Source organism: Zophobas morio, unplaced genomic scaffold (genome assembly GCF_036711695.1).
Source record: "Zophobas morio isolate AGI-343-1 ecotype UQ-CSIRO unplaced genomic scaffold, CSIRO_AGI_Zmor_V1 ptg000004l, whole genome shotgun sequence".
NCBI lineage: Eukaryota > Metazoa > Arthropoda > Insecta > Coleoptera > Tenebrionidae > Zophobas > Zophobas morio.
The window spans coordinates 5,850,869-5,872,221 of NW_026972109.1; the positions used below are offsets into that span (position 1 = coordinate 5,850,869).

General features: G+C 31.4%; 1 protein-coding gene across 5 annotated transcripts in view; it reads left to right on the plus strand.

The window, feature by feature from the left end:
- Nucleotides 1–21,353, plus strand: part of LOC135139091 (octopamine receptor Oamb) — a 251,743-nt gene that overhangs the window by 147,417 nt on the left and 82,973 nt on the right. For all 5 annotated transcript variants that reach the window (XM_064069188.1, XM_064069180.1, XM_064069212.1 and 2 more), the window contains exon 2: nucleotides 7,610–8,079. In XM_064069188.1, coding sequence (XP_063925258.1) covers nucleotides 7,816–8,079 — 264 coding nt within the window. In that variant the 5' untranslated portion in view covers nucleotides 7,610–7,815. The remainder of the gene's footprint in view (nucleotides 1–7,609; nucleotides 8,080–21,353) is intronic.

Consider the following 21,353-nt stretch of genomic DNA (forward strand, 5'->3'; position numbering starts at 1 on the left):
TCCACTGTTCCAACTTAATACTGGTGCATCTTCCGAGTATCTTCTAATTCGGTGGAGTCGGATTAATTTGGTGGCCCTGAAATAATTTCAAGGAGGATTTGTTTAGTTAATCTCCATAAATGGAAATATTAGATTAATATTTAACTGAAACAAAGGGGACTTTAATTACGGGGAGAATGGACGAATCGATACTGGGACGGGTTTAAAACGAGCCCGACAAAGCCGTTTTCAGCGGACCAATATTGACACTTGGCGGTTGTTCGGATTTTTGAATACGTACCTCAAAACGTGCAAATCCGTTGAAACGGTCGAAGATGACCTCGTTCCGCGGAAGTTAAAAGCGTCACCCTGGCCCTAATTAACTGCTTCGATTAGCTAATGGACTCGTTAATTTTTCTTAAATCAATTAGTTTTAACAGACACGGATTACAGTGCAGATAACTTAGATCCACTTAAAATTAATGAGCGCTAATTTTAAAATCGCATTGAATAAGTTATGGCGCTAAAACGCTCCGAATATATCTCCCTATTAATAATTCGAGCGTCCATAAATTCCGGCCGAAAAGTCACTTACTCTCATAATTTCCCTCATTAATTTTAAAAGATGGTCAATTGGCGTAAGCAGAAAATCAGCTGTTTCGGCCGGAAAATTTATCGGTTTGAATGGTGGCCAAGAGATAAGGGCGGTGAACCTGGTTGCCGGGTGCGAAAATAAATTTCGACGTTATGGGGATGGTTTCAGCTTGCGCTCGTTAACACCGATTTAGGCGTAATCTTATAGGCGGCGAGCAGACATTAAAATTTAAGCAGATGCTCATTGTTCGCGTTTCGAAATCAGCAGATTCAATATAAGCGGGTAATGGTGTTGCAGCCGTTACGGCTCGCTTCGCTCGCCATGTTGGATTAATGGTGGAGCAGTTTTATGACCTTCTACATTGGTTTTTTGTACTCGTGCTACTTGTACGAGCGGAAGCGCGCAGTTAAGAAAAAATCGCTTTGAAGTATTTTTTTTTAATTGCGAAAAGGTTGTTAGGGAAATATTTTCGCCACGACACTGAGGCGTCAAAAGGCCACCTGTTGACAAACTATTTCACCTCGAGGTTCAATATCGGCATGAAGAATTAAATTAATTAGGGGGTTAATAGAAGCACTCATATGTGACGTGTTGTTTAGGAACGAATTTGCTTTAACACAAAAGGGTTGATGTTGGTGAGTGCGTCATCGATGTAAACTTAACTCAGAATGTGAAATTATTTAATATGTTCGAAGGTTTTCATCATTTCTAACTTTTTCATTTTTAATTATTTTTTGTCAGTTTAGATGAAATGCAACAGTTCGATGAATCCGTTAATTTACGCGCTCAGTTCGAAAAAAATCTGGTGAGATTTGCTTTTGAGCAGGGAGTATGGTGGCGGACTCGAAGGAGAAATCTAGACCAATGATACTCATTCAGTTGACTTACTTAAGTGCAGTATACTTAATTTTTACTTCTCAGACGTAAGTAAGCTACATGAACATTTAGTGTTATGATGTTCGTCTGGGTATCATAACCACTAGAATATGAAAAATTTTATAACAACTTTCAATTTATTTTTATGCTCTGAAATCTTGCAGACGTTTTAAACTTGTCGTAACCATGGGAATTTTTTAAGCAAAATATATCTGTTTAGCTTCCAAAAACTCGATGACGTCATCTCAAAATTTTGCCGAATAAATCCAATTAAAATGTGCAAAATATGATTCATGGATTTTTTAAAGATTTATTTATACAGGGTGACTCAAAAATATTAAAGAATCCAATCGCAAAAATTTGTAATGGAAACTCCTGGTTTCCAAAGAAAAATAAAACTTGGAAAATTAAATGATAATTTTAAGGGAAGTTTTCTGAATTTTTCGATTTCAAAATTTTTGATTTTTGAATTCTTTTTCAACTTTTCAACTTAATGAGGTTTCAATTTCACGATTTTATCATTATTCGATTTTTCAATTTTATAATTTTGCAATTTTTACAGTTTAATAATTTTTCGGTTTTACCATTATTCATTTTTTTTTATTTTTAATTTTCCAAAATTTCGATTTACAATTTTCCAAGATATTGATTTTCAATTATATAATTTTGCAATTTTTTGATTTTTCAGTTTTATATCTTAACAATTTCTTGATTTCTCAAAAGGCCAGTTTTTGATGTATCAGTTATTCAATTTTTGATTTTACAATAACAAATTTTTCAATTCCCCAATTTTCTGATTTTTCTGTTTTCAAATCTAAAATTTTTAGATTTTTGAATTTTTAATTTTCAGTTTAATAATTTTTCGGTTTTTTGAATTATCCAAATTTCAATTTTGTAATGTTTCAAATTTTCAGTTTTTTCAATTTTCATTTTATATTTATTATTACAATTTTTCGGTTTTAAAGGTATTTGTTTTTTCAATTTTTGAGATCTCAATCATGCGAATTTGATATTTTCGATTTTCTAATTTTTTAAATATATTATGTGAAAATTTCAATTTCCAATTTTCCAAGTTTTCGGTTTTTCAATTTTGTTATTTTTCTATTTTACATTTGTCTGATTTTTCAACAAAGATTTAAAATTGTACGAATTTTTAGACTTTCGTAATTTTGAAGTTTTTTGATTTTTCAGTTTTATATTTTTACAAGTTTTCGAGTTTTCACTTGCCTAGTGTTTAATGAATCAGTTTTTCAATTTTTGATTTTTCAGTATAAGATTTTCCAATTCCTCGATTTTCCGTTTTTTCGGTTTTGAAACCCTTCGATTTTTCATTTTTCAATCCAATTTTTAATTTAGTAATTTTACAATTTTTCAATTTTTGATTTGTGTGTTCCAAACTAAATAGTTATTTTTTATAATTGTTTCAATTTTCAACTTTACGTTTTTATAATTTTTGGATGTCTCGGCTACATATTTGGTTTTTATTAATCAATTTCTCATTTTTCAATTTGATAATTCTTCGTTTTTAAAATTTTTCGTTTTTGCAATTAATCAATTTTTGATTCTTCATTAATCCAAATTTCATTGTTTCGATTTTCCAATTTTTAGACTTTTAAATTTTCAAAATTTAGATTTCAATTTTTCAAATTTTTAATTTTTCAATTTTATAGTTTTATAATTTTACAATTTTTCGGTTTTAAAGATATCTGATTTTTAATTTTTTGATTTTTAATATTTCAAAATTTCAATTTCCAATTTTGCAAGTTTTCGATTTTTCAGTTTTGTTATTTTTGTAATTTTACATTTGTCTGATTTTTCAACTTTTCGTTTTAAAATTAGGCGATTTTTTAGACTTTCGTAATTTTGAAGTTTTTTGATTTTTTTTGAAGGTATCTGATTTTACAGTTTTTGATTTCTCAATTATCCGAATTTAATTTTTTCGATTTTCTAATTTTTTGGTTTTAATATTTAAAAAATTCAATTTCCAGTTTTCCAAGTTTTCGATTTTTCAATTTTGTCAATTTTTATTTTACATTTGTCTGATTTTTCAATTTTTCGATATTAAAATTAGAAGATTTTTTAGAGTTTCGTAATTTTGAAGTTTTTTGATTTTTCAGTTTTATATTTTTACATTTTTCGAGTCCTCAATTGTCCAGTTTTTAATGACTCAGTTTTTTAATTTTTGATTTTTCAATATCAGATTTGCCAATTCCTCTGTTTTCCGATTTTTCGGTTTTAGAATCCATCGATTTTTCATTTTTCAGTTCTTCGATTTTTTAATTAATAATTTTGCAATTTTTCATTTTTTGCAGTTTAATGAATGTTCGAGTTCACGATTATCCAATTTTTAATTTAGTAATTTCACAATTTTTCAATTTTTTGATTTTTAATTGTTCAAAATTTCAATTTTAATTTTTCAAGTTCTTAATTTTTCAGTTGAATTATTTTACAATTTTTCGTTTTTAAAGATAACAGACTGTTCAAGTATTCGATTTTACATTTTTTTGATTTTTCAACTTTACGTTTTTACAATTTTTGGATGTCTCAACTATTCGGTTTTTCTTCGTTTTAAAAATTTTTAATTTTTTCGATTATTCAATTTTTGATTTTTGATATCCGAACTTCGTTTTGTTATTTCTCAATTTTACATTTGTCAGATGTTTCAAATTTCCGACTTTAAAATTATACGATTTTTTAGAGTTTCGCAATTTTGAAGTTTTTTGATTTTTCAGTTTTATATTTTTCGAGTTTTCAATTGTCCAGTTTTTAATGAATCGGTTTTTCAATTTTTGATTTTTCAATACAAGATCCAATTCCTCGATTTTCCGATTTTGGAATCCGTCGATTTTTCATTTGTCAGTTGTTCGATTTTTCAATTGAATAATTTTGTAACTTTTACAGTTTAATAATTTTTTGGTTTGACAATTATCTAAATTCAATTTTGTAATTTTATAAATTTTCAATTTTTAATTTTTAATTTTTTGAGTTTTTGAGTTTTCAGATTAAATATTTTACAATTATTCGGTGTTAAAGGTATCTGATTTTTCAATTTTTGATTTCTTTTCAATTTTTGATTTCTCAAGTACCCGAATTTGAATTTTAAAATTTTTTAATTTTTTATTTTTAATATTTCAAAATTTCAATTTCCGATTTCTTGATTTCTCAATTGGTCAGTTATTCAATTTTTGATTTTTCAATAACAGATTTTCCAATTCCTGAATTTTCCGATTTTTCTGTTTTCGAATCTAAAATTTTTAGATTTTTGAATTTTTAATTTTCAGTTTAATAATTTTTCGGTTTTAGAATTATCCAAATTTCAATTTTGTAATTTTTCAAATTTTCAATTTTTTCAATTTTCATTTTATTATTTTACAATTTTTCGGTTCAATTTTTGAGATCTCAATCATGCCAATTTGATATTTTCGATTTTCTAATTTTTTAATTATATTATGTCAAAATTTCAATTTCCAATTTTCCAAGTTTTCGGTTTTTCAATTCAGTTATTTTTCTATTTTACATTTGTCTGATTTTTCAACTTTTCGATTTAAAATTGTACGAATTTTTAGACTTTCGTGATTTTGATGTTTTTTGATTTTTCAGTTTTATATTTTTACAGTTTTTCGAGTTTTAAGTTGCCTAGTGTTTAATGAATCAGTTTTTCAATTTTTGATTTTCAGTTAAGATTTTCCAATTCCTCGATTTTCCGATTTTTCGGTTTTGAAATCCTTCGATTTTTCATTTTTCAATTATCCAATTTTTAATTTAGCAATTTCACAATTTTTCAATTTTTTTATTTTTAGTTGTTCAAAATTTCAATTTTAATTTTTGAAGTTTTTAAATTATCAGTTTAATTATTTTACAATTTTTCGTTTTTAAAGATAACAGATTGTTCAATTATTCGATTTTACATTTTTTTGATTTTTCAACTTAATCAATTTCTCATTTTCGATTTTATAATTTTTCGTTTTTAAAATTCTTCAAATTATTCAATTTTGGATTTTTGATATCCGAACTTCATTTTGTTATTTCTCAACTTTACATTTGTCCGATTTTTCAAATTTTCGATTTTAAAATTATACGATATTTTAGTTTCGCAATTTTGAAGTTTTTTGATTTTTCAGTTTTATATTTTTCGAGTTTTCAATTGTGCAGTTTTTAATGAATCGGCTTTTTCATTTTTGATTTTTGAATATAAGATTTTCCAATTCCTCTATTTTCCGATTTTTTGGTTTTGGAATCCTTCGATTTTTCATTTGTCAACTGTTCGATTTTTCAATTGAATAATTTTGTAATTTTTACAGTTTAATAATTTTTCGGTTTGACAATTATCTAAATTCAATTTTGTAATTTTATGAATTTTCTATTTTTAATTTTTAATTTTTTGAGTTTTTGATTTTTCAGTTCAAATATTTTACAATTTTTCAGTGTTAAAACATATCTGATTTTTCAGTTTTTGATTCCTCAATTATCCGAATTTGATTTTTAAATTTTTTTAAGTTTTTGAATTTTAATACATATTTCAAAATTTCAATTTCTGATTTTCCAGGTTTTCGATTTTTCAATTTTACATTTGTCTGATTTTTCAACTTTTCGATTTTGAAATTATACGATTTTTTAGAGTTTCGTAATTTTCAAGGTTTTTTGATTTTTAAATGATATATTGTTACAATTTTTCAAGTTTTCAATTGTCCATTTAATGAATCAGTTTTTCAATTTTCGATGTCTCAATAAAATTTACCAATTTCTCAATTTTCCGATTTTTCGGTTTTTGAATACTTCGATTTTTCATTTTTGAATTATCCAATTTTTAATTTGGTGAAATTTTACAATTTTTTAATTTTTTTATTTTTAATTGTTCCAAATTTCAGTCTTAATTTTTCATTATTTTAATTTTTCAGTTTAATTATTTTACAATTTTCCGTTTTTAAAGACAACAGATTTTTCAATTTTTGGATGTTTCGATTATTCGGTTTTTAAAATCAATTTCTCAATTTTCAATTTTACAATTCTTCGTTTTTGAAAATTTTCGTTTTTTCAATAATTATTCAATTTTTCAGTTTTCAACAATTATCTGAACTTCATTGTTTCGACCTTCAATTTTCGATTTCATAATTTCGTAATTTTTCGATTTTAAAATTTTTCAAATACGTAATTTTGCAATTTTTTGATTTTTCAGTTTTATATTTTTACAATTTCTCAATTGGCTATTAATCAATTTTTCTTCGTTTTTTCATTTATTCAATTTATTATTTTTCATTTATCCGAATTTTATTCTTTAGATTTTCCAATTTTTTGAAATTTAATTTTTCAAAATTTCGATTTAAATTTTGTAGTTTTTCAATTTTTCGATTTTAAAATTATTCGACTTTTAATTTTATGTGTATGCGATTTTGCAGTTTTAGAATTTAATAATTTTTCGATTTCTCAATTATTCAATTTTTCAATTTTTTGATTTTTCAGTTTTATATTTTTACAGGTTTTCGATTTCTCAATTATTATTATTATTTTTATTGAATCAATGTTCATTTTTCAATTGTTCGATATTTGAAAGCTCTCTATGTTTTAACTTCTCGGTCGTAGACAAACACAAAAAAAATAATAAAGGCTGTCAAAACTCATTTATAGGCGTCATTTTGTTTCTTACACTGTTACTAGTCTTGTCTATATTTGATTCAATGTACAAAGATTATCATAAATAGAAGTTCGTAAAATAAAATTTTATCATTTTTCAAAGAAGCAGGACTTGTTCGACTGTACCGTTATCGGTAATTTTTTTTCAAATATTGATTTAATTATAAAGCGCCATTTAACCTGTCGAATTAAATTTTAATTGTTTTCGTCTGCCGAATAGCGCTACCTTGTTAATCTGCACATTGTTTAATTTTTTTACTACATCAAAGCCCATTGAAGTTTCAGAGGAATTCCGGTAATAAAATGCCACTCTTAATGACATTATCGTCCCTGCAAGTAACGGAAATTGAATTTAAAAAACCCCGAAATTTAACTATGTATCCACACAACGACGTTAAATTTGGCAAACGTGCGTGATTAATTTTAAAACGTGATATAACCAGCTCCGCTTCGCCCGTCCTTCCAATTTGCAATCGCCACTCACCCTTACCGCGAAAAATCCAATAATTACTTCATTATCTGTTTCAGGCTTTCCCAATTAAGACGATGAGGTCCTCTGCTAAACAAGCATCAGCGCAAGCATTATGGAAACGACGACGGATATAACAAGATTACCGTGTCGGTGCTGTAAATAATTTCCTCTCATCTGGAGAATGTCTGTGATTCGGTCGATTTAATGCCGGCGAAGAAAATGTTGTTGGTGCTGAAACCGCGTGTGAAAAAGTGCTAATGTGATGCGAATTACACTCAACGCGTCCGCGTGTGCGGCACTTTTGGAAGATGTCAAATGGGGCGAACCGCGACTCCTCCTATCCCTCTCGGTACTCGCACTCATCAATGTCATGGTCATCGTCGGAAACTGTCTTGTCATCGCTGCGGTTTTTTGCTCGTCGAAGCTGAGGTCTGTTACCAATCTCTTCATCGTGTCGTTGGCTGTGGCCGATCTGCTCGTGGGAGTGGCGGTTTTGCCCTTTTCTGCGACGTGGGAGGTGTTCAAGGTAGGTTTTCGGCTAAGAGGCACTCGTAATTGGCGCAGTCGGTAGGATACCGAAAACGGGGACCGGTAAAGACGGATTGTTTTGTTTAGATCAGCGGCTCTCAAAATGTAGGAGTCGTTAGACTCAAGAGCTTATACATAGTAAGAGTAATCTTAAACGGATAATACTATTCTACAATGCACATTAAATTAACTGAAGATCTATCTAGAGCATTAGTTCTAGCAGAGTTTATATAAAAAGAAATATGTTGGCCAGTATTTAGTCGTGGTACATGAAAATTAATTTTACCCAAGAGAACAGAACAATCAGTTCTATTATGAAGAAAATTATTTATTTATTTATTTATTTATTTATTTATTCAACGGGATACCCCTTAAGATAAGGTACGAGACAAAAAATTATCACGGTGCAATTTTTTAAGAATTTTTTATTATCTAGACCTTTGACTAAATAATACACCCAGTAGAAGTTAATTTACTAAACAAAAATGTTTTTTTCAGTGATATTTTTGCATCAAATAATTTCTGATCGGTGAAAACTCAATTGTGTCAAGAAATTTTGAGACAAAAAATTATCACGCATCACTTTTTGTATAAAAATCAATTAGAAAAACGTAGTATGCGTAATTGTTGTTTATTTGTATGATATGCACGATATGCAATTGTTTGTTAGAACTGATAAAGTGTCGAAATATAATTGGCTGAGCTACAATAATTGTCTTTCGCCATGGGCAAAGAAAACGATCTAACAGAACGTGAAAAAGGACAGATTGAGGCATACTATGACCAAGGTTTGACTTTTGCGGAAATAGGATGAAAGATTGGAAGAGATCGGACCACAATCTCCAAGTTTGTAAGAAAGAAATACAGTGAAAATGGACGACAAAATTGTGGAAGAAAAGAAAAACTCACTGCACGTGCCAAAAGATCCATTGTGGCTCCGGGTATAAAGGATAACATGTCGTCTCAAATGATAAAGACGACCCTAGGACTTCCTGTTCACAAAAGAACAGTTTTCCGAGTTCTGGTTAATGACAAAAATGTTAAATATGCCAAATATAAGAAACAACAAATGTTAATAAAAGAACATATTAAAAAACGTCGTGGGCCAGAAAAATGCAGACGAAAAATGAAGAAGGGTTCCAGATAGATTTTTCAGATAAAAAGAAAGTTAATCTTGATGGTCCTGATGGTTTTAGATATTATTGGCACGATTTACGGAAAGAACCAAAGTATTTGTCAAAATTAGTTCAAGGAGGTGGCAATGTTATGGTCTGGGGTGCCTTTAGTAGCTTAGGAAATAATAACTTAGCATTAATCAAATCGAATGGACTCTCTGAATTACCAAGATGTGTTGGAAATGCACCTCAAACCACCTTTGAACCTATTTCAAGACAGCAAAGTGATTTTTCAGCAAAATAATGCGTCGATTCATGTGTCTAATTCATCGAAAACGTGGTTTCAACGACAAAATATAGCTTTGCTATAATAGCCTGCGGAAAGCCTACATCTCAACCCTATTGAGAATGTATGGAACTCCATACTTGTACGAGAGGTTTATAAAGATGGGAAGCAGTACGCAACAGTTAATGAATCGAAAGATGGTATCTTGACGGCTTGGGAGAATTTGGACGTCAATTACTTCATCCATTTGGTCAATTCTATGAAGTAACGCGTCTACAATCTCATAGAAGCAGGTGGAAAATACATTAAATTAGTTTTCATTTAGTTAGTTAGTTATTTCTCTTTTAAGCGTGATAATAATTTGTCACAATAAGTCTGTTAACAAAATTACATATTTTCAATAAATTTCGTTCAGTTTTGTGTTTTCTGTGAAAATGTTTTATTAAATTAATTAAAAATGGAATTGCTCAATCAACCAGGTATCTTCACTTCCTTTTAATACATTTAGGCAAAAATTCTGCACCGTGATAATTTTTTGTCTCGTACCTTATATACAATTAATAGTGAAACAAAAAGATCCAGAAGGACATAAAAATTAAATATAAACGCAAAAATAAATAAAAGTTAACTTTCCAAAAAAAAAAACAGATATAAAATAACCTGAGTAAATATAGCTAAATTTAGCAAAATTTAACAAAACATATTCTAACATACAGAACAGAATATAAATTCTTAACAAGTTTAGACGCAAGCTAAGAGGTTAACAAATTTCTTACTTTATTCCTAAATTTCCCTTTGGTTGTGTTAAACAATAGAAATTGATCATGATTTACCGGCCGATTAGCCTCTCTCATCATACGGAACAAAGGATGATTTCCAGCTCTGGAAGAGTTGTACAATGGGACACGAAACAGAACTACGCTACGTGTGTTTCTAGAATTGGTCGGTGCCACCCAAAACATTAATTGACTCAATAAATCAGAATTGTCAATATAACCATTGATAATCCCATGCAAAAAATTTACGTCGGCTATATTGCGCCGGTCCTCAAGAGAATTCATGTTGAGAGTACACATAATCCAAGTGTAGTCACCTTGGCGATGACTTCGATTAAATTTATATTCAATTAACCTAAAGAACTTCTTCTGAACTCTTTCCAACAAACAACAATCAACATTGTAATAAGGCCGCCATACGGGAGAACAGTACTCAAGATGTGGGCGAACAAGGGATACATATAAAGTTTTCAAAGACCAAGGGGATAACTCTTTACAATGACGCCATATATAACCTAACATATTCATCGCTTTCTTAAAAATTAATTGATAATGAGGCTTAAAAGTAAGTCTAGAATCAAAAATGATCTTTCACCTCTTCAACTCTAGAGACTAAAGAATCACCAAGATAATAATCTGCTGTAATGATCCTTTTAATATTACCGAAAGATATAATGTCACATTTCTTTATATTGAGGGGTAGCATATTAATAATGGTCCATTCGTATAAACGTTTCAAATCCATTTGAAGATCTGAAGCATCATCATTATTTCTAATTGTCTTAAACAATTTAAGATCGTCAGCAAACATCAAAACCCTGGAGTATTTGAGCAAGATATTATATCATTAATAAATAATAGAAACAATATTGGGCCACAATGTGAACCTTGAGGCACACCTGAAGAAACTAAAAAGGGTTCTGATAGATGTTGACCAATTCTAACTTGCTGTACTCGTCCAGATAAAAATGATTTGAACCATTCCACAGTATCACTCCTAAAACCCAATTTACCCAATTTAAAGAGGAGAAGTCTATGATTAACCCTATCGAATGCCTTGGAAAAGTCTGTATAAACAGAATACACCTGCAGCCTTTCCGCAAAGGCATCATTCAAAAAACAATAATACTCTAATAAATTCGACAAAGTAGACCTGTTTTTGGAAAAACCATGCTGTTTATCGGACAACACATTAACTGACATCCACTGTATTTGCTTACAATTTAAAAAATTCAGCATTTTAGGAATCGCGGACTGATTGCAGACCCCCCTGTAGTTAATAATTAAATGACGTTTTCCTGATTTATAGATGGGAGTTACATAACTATTTTTCCATATCTCAGGAAATTTACATTCAAGCAAAGATGATTCAAACAAAGAACACAATGGTGACGTAATCGTACAAATACACTTTTTTAACAAAAAGCTAGGAATGCCATCAGGACCAGGACTTAATGAAGATTTCATAACTGAGATATAATCAAAGACATCCCTATTAGTTACCCTCAAACCACCATCATTTACTTCCATCTTAGGACAAAAATTAAAATTATCAGCCAAATCGTAGTTACTACCCTTATCATAAACTGATGAAAAAAAATCTGCAAACAAATTGGAAACGTCTTGACCACCTGAAGAGGATATTTCATCAAAAAACATTTCATTCGGAATACCATTACAATCCTTTTTGCTTTTAATAAACTTCCAAAAATATGTCAGATCATTCAATATACAACCATCCACCTTGCGAATATAGGAAGCATAAAGACTGTCATTAAGCTATTTACAACAAGACCTAACAGATTTAAAGTATAAATAGTCGTTAAGATTGCCAGAAACTTGAAATGCCGAATGGGCTGAGTTTTTCGTTTTGTATAATTCGATTAACTCCTTATTGAACCAACTTGGGTAAGACGAACAGCCAGTTCTTAATATTTTCGTGGGAATGAAATGAGTGATGCCCGCAAAAAGTATACCGTAGAATGTTAAAACTTTGTCATTTAAATTTTTGCCTTGAAAGCAAACATCCCAGTTAATAGAAGCAAGATAGTCGTTCAAAAGAACATAATTGCCATTGGCAAAATCAAAAACTTCAACTTGTGATATCAAAATTGTCGGGGAGTTGATGTCAACGGACCAAGAATATGGGATATGATGGTGACTGTCATCAAAAATGGGATCTTCCGCTTTAAATATGTCCAACTGCTTTAAATTCGTAAATATAAGGTCAAGGAAAACATTCCTATTATTTGGGATTTGATTAACCTGATTTAAATTCAAAAAAGCATAAGTAACGTTTAACATATTATAAAGTTCTCTGGAAGAACCAGCTAAATCATTAATAACTTCATTACCATCCCAGACCAAATGAGGTAAATTAAAATCACCGGCAATGATGTAGTGAAAATCAGGAAATTGTTCAAATATGGATTCCAAATCAGTACAATGATCGGTAAAAGTTTCAAGCGAAGACATAGGTGGAATATATACACCACCAATAATCAGCCTCAAATTATTGATAACAATACGAACATAAATACTTTCCACATTATCACTATAAAGAACGCAGGATGAATTATATTGTTTATTAATGGTAATCAAGACCCCACCACCTCTAGTTTTCAAAACGGACTCAAATTTCCGATCAGCACGATAAATTTTATAATTGCATAACAATAATTCAGAATCTAATATTTTGTTGCATAACCATGTTTATGTAACAATAATAACATCATAAAGACTAGCGTTTACATTCTTTGAGAACTCCTTAAGCCTAGTCCTAATACCCCCAGCATTCTGATAAAAAAAATTAAGTTTATTAACAGACCTATTTAGTTTTTTGGGCGATTGCTTTTATTTCCACTGTTCCTAATTCCAACAATTGAAGCCATGTTATTCCTGTATATCAACTTGATGTCAGTTTCGCCTCGTGATTTTCTCATATTAAAGTCATTAATTATCTCAGCATTATTGTCACGTTGTAATTTAGTTAAGTCCGGATGACAATGAAAACGTTTATTAGTATTATTTTTATTACTCCTTAAAACACACATTACCTCATCATTATTGTCAAAAATCAGTTTCAATGGACGTATAGAATTGGGCTAGGAGGGCCCATGCGATATAAATTTTTGGGTTGTGGTAGGTTTCCTAACGGTTCAAAAATCGAGATAATTTGACTCACATCATCGTTCACTCTAACTTCGGCAGATTGTGCTGAAGATTCGGGCATGTTATATAAAATTACATTTTTGCTACGGACATTACGATCATAAATTTCCGACACCACCTCACTGACTTTATAAGAGGAGGCCTCACTGGAGCTGCCAGTCTGGAGCGAATGAACTTCTTCCTGCAATTTCTTGACATCACTCTCAACAGTCGCAATCCTATTGTTGAATTGTTGAAATTTGTCGTCAATTAACTGCGAAATCTCAGTCAAAAGTTCAGTTCTTAATTTAACGAATTGTTTTTCGATTAAGGTAATTGTTCGATCGCAGAAAGTGAAATAGGAGTTGTAGGCACCAGTAACGAAGGAGAGCAAGCAGGACACATCCAAGATACGTTGCTGTCCAAACTGCCAGAATCCAATCTAGAGCATTTGGTGTGACAGTATTTTTTACAAGATGAACACTTAATAGATGGTGTAGAAGGTGTTACCGCACCATTACATACCAAACAAAATATTGCCATGAGTGGATCAGGTAAATGATAAAAAATATGGGAACAAAGACTGGGACACAGTACTTCACACCAGTAGGGCATATGGTGTCTAACATAAAACAAACAAGTTAGGCCACGGAAGGGATCAGGGAAGATTAACACTAGGTGAATGACTTCGCTGATAAGGAAAAAGAAAGAGCAAAAACTTACTCAGTGATAAGGTTGAAACCCACACTTAATTAAAAAGGCAAAATCCGGGCAAATACTCAACGCAGCAGCGTAAAACTTGCTAGAAGTACCGCACACATAAAAGTCCTGTGACACACCAAAATTTATCAAAATAACTGTATAAAAACCCACAATAACAGCGAAAAATTGCAGAGAACAACGAATATGTCTCACTATCTATAAAGTTTTTAAAATACTTAGATAAGATGCAAATCAAGAGCATATTTTGCGGAGCATAAATAAATAAATAAATAAATAAATCCTTTATTGTCCAACAGGATAACCTAATAACAGGACAACAATAATAATTAAGAATATTAAAAACAGAAAAGTTAATACATATTTCAATAAGAAAAACTACAATAACTACAAAAATAGAAAAAAGAAAATATATACGAGTATCTATACTTATATAATAAAGCTGAAGCTTTTGTTTAATTGAACGCGCTAATCTCAGAAACTACTGGTTCGAATTCAAAAAATCTTTTTGTGTTGGATAGTCTATATATCGTATCTACACATAGGCTATATAACATCACGCTACGATCATTAGAAGCGAAGTAGCAATGAAAAATTCGGAAAAACGGGAAAATTATTCGTCCTTTGACAGCTTACGTTGCTTACGCTGCTTAAACGGTTAAACTTCGTAAAAATCATGTATGACGAAATTGTTACCCTCTAAAAGTTGCCTATCTTTCAAGGTCGATTCAGTATAACCATTTTTATGGTAATGAAATTTGTTCTAAAATAATAATGCATTATGTATAAAACCGAACTCGTCCGAAACGGGTTGACCGATTTGTATGAAATTTTTTATGTATATTCGGTAGGTCTGAGAATAGGTTGTAAACTATTTTTTAAATCTTTAAGTGATAAGGGTGGCCCACCCTAAAAAATGTTTGTCTATTTTTTAGACAAAATTTTTTATTTTTACTTTTTTAAGATTTGGCATCAAAAAGTACACATAACCCTAAATTTTCACCTTTCTACCACCAACCCCCATTTTTTAATCGTCTATAGGTTTTTTATCAATAGTGCCAACGCAATGTTACAAAACACTAACATTGCTGATTTAGTGATGACGCTTATCAAAGAAACGACTCCTATCAAAGGTAGAAGTTGCCGAGGAAAAAAAGGAAAATGAAGGAAAAATGTGTTAATAACTTGTCTTCACATTTGTCCTTATAAATAATAAGTTAAATGTAATATATTTTTGTTTCCTTAAGAATACAAAGTTAACAAAGATAGTTGAGTTACAAAAGTCTCTTTTGCTCCACGTTGGCTACCAACGAGCGATTTTCAAGATTTTTGTGAAACTTTGCTGGTTTTGAATTTGAATTATCTGTCCTCGATAGTTGATGCTCAGCAAGAACCACGGGAAGGTCTGGAGCCGATCTCGCTAGGAAAGGAGAGGGCTAGGATTTGTTAATGAGGGATAGAACGTTATACAGAACAGTACAACGGAAATACAATACAGGTACCTACAATCTAGCTACAATACAGAATACACTACAGATACAGATACAATTCAGATGCAATACAAATGCAAAGTTAGTACCCAATACACAACCGGAAGAAATTGCACCAAAAATTGAGAATGTTGCAAAATGAAAACCCAAGCAAACACACCGATGGAACTCGGGACGAAATCTATTGGTCGCAGCGCTCACACGCCCAAGGGAGAACGCAGCCGCATAAATCCAAGGCCGACTGACCTCATCCTTATAGAATGATGCGATCCAGCGTCTAAGGGCCAACAGAACCCCCCCAGGCCAGAGCGTCTGACGACATGGAGAATTCAGACTCGGAACCAAAGAATGCACTGTTGCAAAATTAAAACCCAAGCAAATGCACCGTGAGAACAAAACATTTGCACCACTGGAGCTAAATTGGCAAGACCCAAGTTAAGTTAGTAACACATACAATATACAGTACAAAATGCTTTAATTACAAAAGTTACAATATACAAATTTAGAAATTCGCGAATACGTACTACTTTTAACCCAAAACGGAGCTCCAGTGTTGCTGCTACCAGACCGGAATCAAAACTGAACACAAAGGATCGAAAATGTGGCCTATTATCATGTGGCTCACGTGACAGTGACGTCATCGTACGTCACGATGAGATTGCAAAAATTATTTTTTATATTTTGTCCACCTTTTCTTAATATACGAAGTTTTCTTTTCCCAACAAGAAACTAAAAACATGTTTAACTATCGTGTTTTCGAAACAAAACTATATATTAAGAAGAAGAAGAAAAAAAAAAGGTAACGATGAAGCAGGAGCCACCCATCCCGATCTAAATTATGATGAATTTTTTATTCGTTGTTAGACCAGGGGGCGGAGCGTAGTTGCAAAATCCTACAAAATTTACCATTTTGAACATGTTTTAAGTTACTTCTTGTGAAAAGAAGACTACGTATATTAAGAAAAAACGGGAAAAATATAAGCCCCACCCACCCACCCTATCGCAATTGTGACGAATTTTTTTATTCGTCGTGAGTCAGAGGGCGGATCTTAACTTCAAACTCCTCGTTTTTCTATATAAAATTGCTATGCGAAATATGCTTTTAGGTATCCTGTTGTTGAAAGAAAACTATATATACTAAGAAAAAATACCTGCCCCGCTCTCAATTGTGTTGAGTTTTTCATCCGTAATTACACCGAGGGGCGGAGTTTAATTGCAAAACCTATATTTCTCTACCAAATTTTACCCTTTTAATAAATAAATATGCACCTGGTAATTTCTTGTAGAGAAGTGAGAATTTTGGAACTAAGCTCCGCCCTTCGACTCACGATGAATAAAAAATTCATTACAATTGAGACTGGGTGGGTGGGCGGGGTTTATATTTTGTCCGTCTTTTCTTAATATACGAAGTTTTCTTTTCCCAACAAGAAACTGAAAACATGCTTAACTACTTATCGTGTTTTCGAAACAAAACTCTATACGTTAAGAAAAAAAACAAAGATTAAGCAGGACCCACCCGTCCCGATCTCAATTGTGGTGAATTTTTCATTCGTTGTTAGACCGAGGGGCGGAGCGTAATTGCGAAATCCTACAAAATTTACCGTTTTGAACATGTTTTAAGTTTCTTCTTGCGAAAAGAAGACTACGTATATTAAGAAAACAAGTCAAAAAAAATATCACCCCACCCACCCACCCTATCTCAAATGTGATCATTTTTTTTTATTTGTCGTGAGTCAGAGGGCGGATCTTAATTTCAAAACCCTCGTTTCACTACATAAAATTGCTATTATCTTGTTGTCGAAGGAAAACTATATATACTAAGAAAAAACACCCGCCCCGCTCTTAATTGTGTTGAGTTTTTCATTCGTAATTAGACCGAGGGGGGGAGTTTAATTGCAAAACCTAGATTTCTCTACGAAATTTTACCCTTTTAATAAATAAATATGCACATGGTAATTTCTTGCAGAGAAGTGGGAATTTTGCAACTAAGCTCCGCTTTTCGACTCACAATGAATAAAAAATTCATTACAATTGAGACTGGGTGGGTGGGTGGGGTTTATATTTTGTCCGTCTTTTCTTAATATACGAAGTTTTCTTTTCTCAACAAGGGAGAACGCAGCCGCATAGATACAGGGCCGAATGACCTCATCCTTTAAGGATGATGAACCTCATCCTTTTAGGATGATGACCCAGCATCTAAGGGCCAACAGAACCCCCCCAGGCCAGAGCGTCTGACGACATGGAGAATTCAGTCTCGGAACCAAAGAATGCACTGTTGCAAAATTAAAACCCAAGCAAATGCACCGTGAGAACAAAGCATTTGCACCTCTGGAGCTAAATTGGCAAGACCCAAGTTAAGTTAGTAACACATACAATATACAGTACAAAATGCTTTAGTTACAAAAGTTACAATATACAAATTTAGAAATTCGCGAATACGTACTACTTTTAACCCAAAACGGAGCTCCAGTGTTGCTGCTACCAGACTGGAATCAAAACTGAACACAAAGGATCGAAAATGTGACCTTTTATCAGGTAGCTCACGTGACAGTGACGTCATCGTACGTCACGATGAGATTGCAAAAATTATTTTTCATATTTTGGCCGGGAAAATGCACATTTTCGGGGATAATTTAACAATGTTTAAACAAATTGATTTGTTTTTAGTAATTTCGGGCTTGTAGGACAACGAGTTTCGGTTTAATTATCATATATATTTATGCTTATCATATTTAAACATTATAAGTGATATTGATTATGTTTAAAATTTATTAATTTATATCGTGAAAATGTATAGCTTTGATCAACCAATTTCAACCGTTTCGAAAATTTTCACAAAATTTAAACATTGTCGAGTGAACGAATCACGGAATCCGAAAAATGAAAACTGAAGTCGTACTTACGCTGTTTTCGGTCCTTTTCGGAAAAATATCCTACTTCGTTCGTGTTCACAATACTAATACAACACATTTTCACTAATATCTATTAATAATAAATCAGAAATTCGTGAAAAGAGCCCTACTCTTAAGCCAAAACGAAGCTCTGATGTTGCTGCCACCAAACCGAAATCATAACTAAACACAGAGGACCGAAAAATGTGACCTTTTATCAGGAATAATTTTAAATGAATCATACTCGTAAGATTGTGAAGATCCACTCCTTTTGTATTTTTTAAAAGTACAAATTTTTTTAGTCGAATAGAATGAAGGACGTCACTAGTAAACCAAGGAGCGTAATATTGGCGGTGGAGATTTGACGGAGAATATTTGGACACGGTTGAGTCCAATAAACTGTACAGATTATCATAAAATTTGGAACATGTTTCTTCGACATTATCAATATTATTTATGAAACACCAATCAATAGCCAAAAGGTGTATAAAGTTAATAGAAATGCCAAAAGAAGATGGAGTTTGGAGGTTTATCAGAGGTAGAAACCCAAGTTTGAGGTCTTAAGTTCTGTACCAATTGGTCGGAACAATATAAGTTGTTATCTTACCCTTTTTACTTTTTGAAAACAACGTTTCTTCTAGCAGAATTTTGCTTTGCTAGTTGATTTACATTAGTTGTGTAGAGAATTTTAGGGCTATCGCGTATCGCATTGTCGGTATGAGAGAAGCCGGTTTTTTAATACGGCAAATTTAGGACCGTATATATGTTGAAGTTCTGCCCTGGCCTGCTCCTTCACCAGATTTGTCACCAATCGAACATGTGTGGGATATCATGGGCACACGTGTAGGTAACTTGAGGCATCCCCCGAATCATTTAAATGACCTTCGTATGCGGTTTCAGGAAGCTTGAGACGAGATCCCACAGGACACCGCAAACATCAGGAATCAAAGTGAACCCACACATTATTGAATAAATTTTTTATTTCACAAGTTTTAGGCCTGCTATTTTAATCATTTATTTGGTTCGATTTAATGCACATTTGGTGAAACTTTCAGTTTTTCAGTTGGATTTTTATGTTTTTTTATATATTTAAAATTATTAATCCAGAAGAAACAATTAATGAAAAAAATATCCTAATTCAAAATTTACTATCCACTGAAAAACAATGATTAGCGCAAATCGAGTGTTTAGGAAAGTACTACCAATTTATTGCAGCAGAAAGAAGACGAAATTTGTTGTTTAAAAGAAAAAATTGGCAGTTTAAATTTAGAGAATTTAAAAATTAATTATAAATTGGTAATTCATGCAAATTTGGAATAAACGAAGAAGTTATTACAAATGTAGTTAAATAAAAAACTGAGTAGACGGCGCTTCGAGACTGAAGTAAAAGCACTGTCGATTAAATTTTCTTGCGGTTCTTCAGGCTATTATTCTTTGTTAAAATTAAATTATTTGCTGCCATCTTTACGTACATTACGTCGGAAAATAGAGCTTATCAAATTCTATCCAGGAATTTTTTGTTATTTAAATTTAAAAGTAAAATTTTTCAAAGATTATGATAAATATTGTTTATATTTAGATGAAAACAGATATGGGTGCAGCAAATCAGGCAATGTGGAAATATTTTGGCAATAGATCAAGACAAATTGTTCTTCAAAATTTCATTTCTAAACCAGCTGATGAATAAAAAAATATATATTTCACATTTACAAAAATATTAGATCTGCCATGGCAAATAACAAAATTATGATAATTTCGGACGAATTGTTTAATAAATGTGCATTCCAAGCGATGAGGTTTTTAACAAAATAAAAGTCTCTTTGGTAGCTAATTTAATAAGTTTGGATGTAAGTGCGAGGCTTCAATTTTTGTTTGACACAAACGTGGTGTTTATACTACTGCTTGGTTTATCAAATTTTTAAATAAATGGTTCCGTATGACGTCGTCTAGATCTGACACTTCGGCCATTAGTAAATCTAATTCGCGTGAAAATAAAAACACCCTGAATTTTTTGCAAGAAATTGTTGTTTTATTTCAAAATATCACTATTGGAACGGGGGGCTGTTGGAAGCCAGTACAAACAGGTTTAATTTTGTCAACAAACATTATTTTAGATCTTGAGGAGTGCTTTTTAAACGTTAGAGGTTATAAATTTTCGTATAGTTACGTTAAGATTCTCACAAGATGCGTTAGAAAATATTTTCAGTCTAATTAGATTGAGACAAAAATACCAAATGCATTTCAGTTTAGGTCACTTCTTAAAAATGTTTGTGTAATTCAATGCTCTAAAGTAGGCACAGTGGGGGAAGAAAAAATTTTTGAAAATTTGAAAAATGTAATTCCTGAAAGTGTTGATTTAAAAATTATATATTTACATGAAATGAAACTTGATCACCAAACTGTAAGTTTTAAATTAGCTGTTTGTCATAATATTAAATAAACTTTTAGAAGAATGGGATGCATCTAGACAAAGTCGGAGTTTAGGAATGTGAGATGTTTTGTTCGTTCATCGTTAATTGCCTAATTCTTATTTGTTTGTAATTTCGTAATACCATTTTAAATACCCCTAGTATACAAAAAAAGTGGTCGCCCGTTTTCGTCTGTCTATAATTTGTGTCAATTTTTATTAGATATATAATCTCTCTCAATATTTCTTCCTGCTTTCTTCTCTTTTTTAGTATATCACACTCTTTCATTGTATGTTCTATTGTTTCTCGCTCTTTTTGACACATTCTGCATTTTCTCTCTTCCTCATGCATGATTACTCTCTCCTTCTCACTTTAGCTTGTGCTGCGGCTCTTCTTCCTCTATTATCATTAAATATCTATCGTTCTACCTGGAATT